Source organism: Eumetopias jubatus, unplaced genomic scaffold, assembly GCF_037043125.1.
Source record: "Eumetopias jubatus isolate StellerSeaLion01/CBP00866 unplaced genomic scaffold, mEumJub1_p1.0 scaffold_5, whole genome shotgun sequence".
NCBI lineage: Eukaryota > Metazoa > Chordata > Mammalia > Carnivora > Otariidae > Eumetopias > Eumetopias jubatus.
Window position 1 is genome coordinate 9,146,709 of NW_028274811.1, and position 8,833 is coordinate 9,155,541.

At 35.6% G+C, this 8,833-nt stretch overlaps 1 protein-coding gene across 1 annotated transcript; it reads right to left on the reverse strand.

The window, feature by feature from the left end:
* Positions 1 to 6,911: 6,911 nt before the first annotated feature.
* Positions 6,912 to 7,832, reverse strand: LOC148164289 (olfactory receptor 2AK2-like). The gene has a single exon (XM_088023572.1). The coding sequence runs from the start codon at positions 7,830 to 7,832 to the stop codon at positions 6,912 to 6,914; it is 921 nt and encodes a 306-aa protein (XP_087879698.1).
* Between the last annotated feature and the right edge of the window lie 1,001 nt (positions 7,833 to 8,833).

The following is an 8,833-nucleotide window of genomic DNA, read 5'->3' on the forward strand; positions in this document are numbered from 1 at the left end:
CCAAAACTGAATCAGGAAGAAATAGAAAATTTGAACAGACTAATTATTAGCAACAAAATTGAATCAGCAATCAAAGAACTCCCAACAAACAAAAGACCAGGACCAGAAGGCTTCACAGGTGAATTCTACCAAATAGTTAAAGAATTAAAACCTATTCTTCTCAAATTACTGTTAAAAAAAAAAAAAGGAGGAAAGATTCCAAATTCATTCTACAAAGTGAGCCAAAACGACTGTGATACCAAAGCGAGTTCAAAACACTACAAAGAAAAAAACTGCAAAACATCTCATGACCATAAATTAATCAATAATTTAGGACAGAGGAGGCAAAGATATACAATGAAGAAATGGCAGTCTCTTTAACAAATGGTGTTGTGAAACATGGACAGCAACGTGCAGAAGAATGAACTGGACCAAGACCTATGCGTGAGACCTGAAAACATCAAAATCATAGAAGAAATCATAGTATTTTTTTGACATTGGCCTTAGCAACCTCTTTCTAAATATGTCTCCTTAGGCCAAGGAACCAAAACCAAAAATAAACTATTGGAACTACACCAAAATAAAAATCTTTATACAGTGAATGAAACCATCAACAAAACAAAAAGGCAACCTATGGAAAGGCAGGATATATTTGCAAATGGTGTAACTGACAAGGGGTTCATATCCAAAATATATGGATTTATACAACTCAATACAATTAAAAACAAATAATCTGAATAAAAAATGGGCAGGGGACCTGAATAACATTCTCCAAACAAGACATCCAGATAGCCAATAGACACATGAAAAGATGCTCAACATCACTAACTTTCAGGGACATATAAATCAAAACCACAGGGAGATATCACCTTGCACCTATGAAATGGCTAGTATCAAACAGAGAAAAAATAGCAAGTGTTGACAAGGATGCGGAGAAAAAGAACCCATGCACTGTTGGTTGTAAGGCTAATTAGTAAAACCACCATGGAAAACAGTATGGAGTTCCTCAAAAAAGTTCAAAATAGAATTATGGTATGATTCAGTAATTCCACTACTGGACCTTCACGGAAAGAAAATAAAAATACTAATGAAAAAACATACATGCCCCTATGTTTTTTGCAGCATTACTTACAACAGCTAAGTTATGGAAGTAAATCAACTATCTATCTATAAAGGAATGCATAAAGAAGGTATGCCAATATGCAGACAGATGATAGATGATAGATGATAGATAATGATGGAATATTTAGCCATAAAAATGAATGAAACCTTGCCCTTTGCAACAACATGGATGGACCGAGAGGGTATAAACCTAACTGAAGTAAGTCAGTTAGGGAAAGACAAGTACCTTATGATTTCACTCACACTGGAATTCAGGAAATGAAACAAAATTACAACAACAAAAAAGATACAAACAGGAAAAAAAAGAAACAGACACATGTAGAAAACAAACTGGTGGTTGCCAGAAAGGAGGTAGGTGTGGTGACGGGTGAAATAGACAGATGGAATTAAAAGTATGGTTATCTTTTTTTTTTAAAGATTTTATTTATTTATTTGAGAGAGAGAATGATATAGAGAGAGAGCATGAGAGGGGAGAGGGTCAGAGGGAGAAGCAGACTCCCTGCTGAGCAGGGAGCCTGATGTGGGACTCGATCCTGGGACTCCAGGATCATGACCTGAGGCGAAGGCAGTCGCTTAACCAACTGAGCCACCCAGGCGCCCAAAAGTATGTTTATCTTGATGAGCAATTACAAATGTATAGAATTGTTGACTCATTATATTATACTCCTGAAACTATTATAACACCATATGTTAAATATATTTGAGTAAAAAAATGTTCATGTTCATGTACAGGTGAACAGATGGTAAAAAATAATTAAATCAAAATAATAAACGAATAGAAACAATGTATGAATAACATAGACCAAATCATTAAAAATAATAAGTTTCTCAAAGTGGAAAGTAGCAATTAGATATAAAATAATATATGAGGAGGTACCGATACAAATTTATGAGTAATCAGCAGGGAAAATATTAAAATACCATAAGATATTATATTTCTTTTGATGTTGTGACCTAAGGACAGAGTTTATGACACACTACCTAAAATATGGCACCTTACCTTATTGAATATTTCAAGCTGAAAGAATATAGAGATTTCAGGTACAAGTTAAGACATGCTTACTTTCCCCTAAAGGAAGTCCTAAGTCCTTTGTGAGAGAGGAGCCCTCCCCATACCTAGAGGAAAGAAACAACCTTAATTACAAGACAGCAAGACACTGAGAGCAATATAAACCTGCTGGGTTACCCCCAGTTTTCTACATGGAGCCCATGCCCATTTTTGTCCTATCAAACTTCCCATGACTCTTCACACTTCACTGCCCCGAATACAAAATCACTGAGGTTTAACTACAGCTATAGTTCTTCATTTCCTTACAAAAGCTCCTGTGCTCTGAAAAGTGCTTATCAAGTATGTATATATTTTTTCTTTTGTCAATCCGTCTTTTGGTATAGGGATTTAAGCTGATAATTAAAAGGGTAAAATAATATATTTATCCTCCCCTACAAAGTTTATTTATATTTTTCTGCTTTATACTGAGTGTAATTTAGTGACAGTGCAAACAATGTCAATGATCATTTTATATATACACATATAATTCACATGTATGAATTTCAAACAAGGAAAACATTAAAAATTAAACAGTATTTAGATTCATTCAATGGTTAGGAATTAACATATATATATATTCTTAACTGACCAATCTGAATTTTGAAGACGTTGATTATCAGGATAACATATTTCTCTCAAAAATATAAATGGTTTCTACTACTTTAGAAACCACTTCACATAGTTCCAAACCATGGTCATTTTCATATCCTATGAACCAGCAATTCCAGTCATATATACAAATCCAATATAAGCACTTGTCCATGGGAAACAGGGGGCATATACATTAATATTCATAAATGTAACATATGTAATAGCATAGAATTGAAAATAGTCTATCATCCACCAAACAAAACATAAACAGATATTTATTACCCATCACCAGGAAAATGTAGCATATGTAATAGCATAGAATTGAAAATTGTCTATCATCCACCAAACAAAACATAAACAGATATTTATTACCCATCACCAGGAAAATGTAGCATATGTAATAGCATAGAATTGAAAATTGTCTGTATAGAATCGAAAATTGTCTGTCATTCACCAATAGACAATTCTCAATTCTATGCTATTACATATGTTACATTTATGAATATTAATGTATATGCACCCTGTTTCCCATGGACAAGAGCTTATATTGAATTTGCATATATGACTGGAACTGCTGGTTCATAGGATATGAAAATGGTCCTGGTTTGGAACTATGTGAAGTGGTTTCCAAAATAGTAGAAACAATTTACATTTGTTAGAGAAATATGTTATCCTGAAAGAGGGCACGTACTGCATGGACCACTGGGTGATATACACAAACAATGAATCATGGATCACTGTATCAAAAACTAATGATGTACTGTATGGTGATTAACATAACATAATAAAAAATAAAAATAAAAAGAGGAATAATAGCCAGTAAAATATGTAAACAAACAAACAAAAAACAGATTATTTGTTAAAGTCAAAAAAAAAGAATTTTATCTTACACTAAAAAGTAGGTTCCATGGTTGCATTCAACTGTATTATTATAGTAAATGAGGAGGAGGGGATCAGAGGGGAAGATGAACCATAAGAGGCTATGGACTATGGGAAACAAACTGAGGGTTTCAGAGGGAGGGGGCAGGGTGATGGGTTAGCCCAGTGATGGGTATTAAGGAGGGTAAGTACTGCATGGAGCACTGGGTGTTATACGCAAACAATGAATCATGGATCACTACATCACAAACTAATGATGTACTGTATGGTGACTAACATAACATGTAAAATAAAATATTTAAAAAATAATAAAAAATAAAATAAGATTAACTAAAGCAAAGTTCTAAAAAAAATAACGTACAGCATAAAACCTTTTTATTATACTGTTCAAAACCCTGATGGTAAACATTCTATAATTTTACATGAATGTATATTTGGCAATACAGTAATATAGCAAGACAATGATAGTCTAGAAACTCAGAACAATGGGGGAGGCATGAGGACAAAATAGAAGCTCTGAAGAGCTCTAACCATTTTACTGTTTTCATTCCTGGTTTGGTGGGGGGCTTACAGATGCACTATATATTAAAAACAAATAAGCTAAATAAAGATACCCATGGGCCAAATATGTAATTTATTTGAATCAAGAATGAGTGCCCCAAGACAAATCAAATTGTTATGAAAATCATTGACAATGGACACATAGATGTAAGTCTTTAACATATATGAAAAATGTATTTTTGATATTTTCTTGTTTTTATCTAAATTCCAATTAGTTAGCATACAGTATAATATTAGTTTCAGGTGTACAATATAGTTTTTTTTTTTAAATATTTATTTATTTGAGAGAGAGAGAGACAGAGAGAGAGAGAGAGAGCACATGAGGGGAGAGGGTCAGAGGGAGAAGCAGACTTCCTGCTGAGCAAGGAGCCCGATATGGGACTCGATCCTGGGACTCCAGGATCATGACCTGAGCCCAAGGCAGTTGCTTAACCAACTGAGCCACCCAGGCGCCCTCAGGTGTACAATATAGTGATTCAACACTTACATACAACACGTAGGGCTCATCACAATTATATTTTAAATTAAGCACCAATCCATTACATTATGTACACCAACACATAAGCACTAGAATGTTGTTATATATTCCTGATCGGAATATTTGATATTAATACCACAATTTAATTGTCTTATTACAACTAAGCATACAATTTATCTATGACCAAACAAATTTATTCCTAGGTATATACTTAAAGAATTCAGTGTGGGGCTCCTGGGTGGGTTGGCTGGTTAAGTGTCTGCCTTTGGCTCAGGTAATGATGCTGGGGTCCTGGAATTGAGCCCCTCATCAGGTTCCCTGCTCAGTGGGGAGTCGGCTTCTCCCTTTCCCTCTGCAACTCCCTCTGGTATTTGTGCTCTCTGCTCTCCCTCCTGCTGTCTCTCTCACCCTCTCTCTCAATAGATAAATAAATAAAATCTTTAAAAAAAGAATTCAATGCATATGCCCATTAGAAAAGTTGGATAGGGAGAGTTATAGCATTTTTATTTTTAATAGCTGAAAGTGCAAAAGCATCCAATGAAAGCAATAGTGATATATCCATACAATGCAATGCTAGACAGCAATAAAAACAATAGCATCATTGCTTGCATTATTGAGGTTATATCTATAAACATTAAGAAAAAGAAGCCAGGTGCACAAGAGGATTTTATTTATTTTTTATTTATTTATGTTGATGGTAGTTAGAATGATGACCTTAATTGAATTAAATGCTAATAGTGTAGGGGCACAAAGAAATTGGATGATGAAAATGTTGCCCTTGCAGTTTTCCTCAACAGTAATAAGGATGATTTCTTACTTCCAGTTTTTATTCCAAGATCTTAACCCAATTCTCTGTTTTTATATTCCCTCACATTTCACATCATATCAGTCCAAAAGATTCAAATGTCTGCCTTCTACTAATCTCTGGAGACCGGTCACTTCAGGACTCTCTAATATTACTACTTTTCTCCAAGTCAGCATTTTGTAATAACTGCACTGCAGCAATGCTCTCCTATTTGCCCATTTCAATCTTCTCTGTGAGCACAGCAATGGTTGCCAGTTTTCTTGGATTAAACACCAAACTTCTCACAATGGTCAACCTCACATTTCAAATTCTGTATCCATTAATTCGACTCATCTACTGGAGTCCACCAATTTACTCTTTCATTTTATTTGCCCTGTCCATCATGTTCCTACCTCAAGAAATTTTTATTTGCTACTTCTTTTGCCCAGAACATTTCCCCCCCAGAACATTCTTTATGAAGTATCGATTTGAATTATTTACTCATCTCAGTTAAATCTTTGACCAAATATTTATAGTTGCCACTTCATGGATTATTTTATATAAAATTACAAAATTCTCTGACTTTCCTTTTTTTTTTTAGGATTTTATTTATTTATTTGACAGAGAGAGACACAGCGAGAGCAGGAACACAAGCGGGGGGAGTGGTAGAGGGAGAGTCAGGCCTCCCGTGGAGCGGGGAGCCCGATGCAGGGCTCGATCCCAGGACCCTGGGATCATGACCTGAGCCGAAGGCAGACGCTTAACCGACTGAGCCACCCAGGCGCCCCATAAATTCTCTGACTTTCCTTATCCCAATCTCCAGCTATTTTCCCATTAATTCCTCTTATTTTAAATATTACAGTTTTTTATATTTATTTTAATAATTTTATATCTCCCCACATTGAAATGCAAACTGAATGAGATCAAAGTTTTCTGTCAGTTCTTATCATTGTTTACTCCTAGATCACCAATGCCTATACCAGTGTCACAAATAGTTAAGACATTAAATCAGTTGTTGAATGAATGCATAAATGAGTGAATTATGTACTTTGCTCTACATTACAGTATATATTTACATAGATCCTTTTGATGGTACGTGCTTGTATAGATTATATCTCCTTTTCATTGTGTTTCAGATATTAAGGAGGATATTACAAAATATTTGTTGTTGCATGTTGACATGCAAATACTGAGTTGACATGCATGAAATCTATTGCTTTAGAAGCTAAATAATGTTGACAATAACACAATTTTTCCAGCTTACAGATTGGAAATGCATCCAGTTTCAAAAACTATCTTTAAGCCATTCTGAAACCAGCAGGATTCATGGTATTTATCAATTTATTTATTTCATAAATATTTCTGAGAGTTTATACATTCCAAAACAGTATTCCAGGCAAAGTGATCTATGTTGTTTAATCTCAGTCAATAAGGATTTCCCAAAGTGATATCTCCTGTACAAATATCCATTATACCAACAGTCTTCTCATGGTCCCAATAACCTCTTTATTCCTCAGGCTGTAGATAAATGGGTTCAGAAGAGGTGTGATGATGGTGTAAAACACTGCCACTGCCTTGCCCTGTTCTGGGGAATGCAAGGAGTGTGGTCTGGTGTAGGTGGAGAGAGCAGTCACATAGAACAGGCTTGCCACAGTCAGGTGAGAGAAACAAGTGGAAACAGCCTTTGTCTGTCCTTTACCTGAGCTCACCTGGAACACCACAGTAAGTACACAGGCATAGGATGCTAGAATGGCCAAGAAAGGCAGCAGCAGAATAATAAGCCCACTCAGGAGGACTGTATACTCATACTGGGAAGTTTCCTGACAAACCAGTTGTAAGAGAGATGGAAGTTCACAGAAAAAGTGGTTGATGAGCCGTGATCTACAAAATGGAAGATGAAACACATACAATGTGTGTACTAGAGCATTGATAGATCCACTGGTCCATGCACATGTGACCATGATCCAACAGATCTTCTTGCTCATGAGTACAGGATAATGCAAAGGGTGACAGATGGCTACATATCGATCATAGGACATGAAACCAAGGAGAAGGGCTTCAGTCCCACCAAGGACTATGAGCACAAATGTTTGACACTCACAGCCTAAAAATGTAATGGTTTTACTATTTGACAGAAAGTTAGTGGCCAGCTTGGGCACTGTGGTGGTGATGTTCATTATATCCATGAAGGAGAGCTGACTGAGTAGAAAATACATTGGAGTGTGGAGTCTGGTGTCCAATTGAATGAGAAGGATCAGTATGATATTCCCCATCAGAGCCACTGCAAAGAGGATCACAAGGGCAACAAAGAGGAAAGTGTCCATTTGGTCATATTGGAAAAGACCAGAAAGTATAAAATCTGTTTTGATGCTTTGATTTCCTGTCTTCATAGTTTAATCTGAAATATCAGAGCAGATTGTATCTAAAGATTCCATGTAAAGACAATGACTGCACTTCAAGAGAAAAGAAAATGATTATTGTTAATGCCTTGAATTGCCTCCACACCATTGCCCTAGCCAAGTAAAATATACAGACTGGACACTGCTTTCATTTTCTTTGCAAAATGATCGGAAAACAATGTATCTTATTCCAGTAACTTTCAGAGAATAAACCCTGGATGATGATAACTTAACCTATCTCTTTACACACAAGACAACTTGTAGAGAATGTATGCATATTCAATTTCCCTTAGCTCTATTGATTATCAGATGTATTACTCACACTCAATTACCCAGTGAATTTATGGCAGTATTAAAAGCACTCTGAATTTCTGTCCAGTTTGAAAAATACATGCTTTATCCTCTTTTTTTCCTTTAAATACAGAATTCTTAGGCCTTTTTAAGCACATACAAAGTTATCTAATCATTTTCCCTCACCTCTAACTCTAAAGGGTAATACTCTGGTAAGTATTAAAAACACTGAATGGGACACCTAGGTGGCTCAGTCAGTTAAGCAGCTGTCTTCGGCTCAGGTCATGATCCCAGGGTCCAGGGATGGAGTCCGCATCAGGCTCCTTGCTCAGTGGGGAGCCTGCTTCTCCCTCTGTTTGCTGCTCCCCCTGCTTGTGCTCTCTGTCTCTCTCTATGACAAATAGATAAATAAAATCTTTTAAAAAATAAAAATAAAAACATTGAATGCTGTAAAAATATTTTCATAACGTTCAGGAAATTAATTTTAGGCTATGCCACATTACTGTATTATAAATAAAAAAAATTCACTTTATGGATGAGGAAAAAGTACAAAGTTCATGTTAAGATGAGAAGACCTAAAAGATATCATGCATCTTTCCACCAAGAAAGAAATTCTCTAACACCCAGACACCTCCTCCAACTTCCAAAAGCATTTCCAGTTGTAGATAAAATTCTAAATGTCAGTTCCATTCACATTAATA

Bases quoted from the DNA above. Each gene is read 5' to 3' on its own strand.
- LOC148164289 (XM_088023572.1), bottom strand. From the start codon at position 7,832: ATGAAGACAGGAAATCAAAGCATCAAAACAGATTTTATACTTTCTGGT.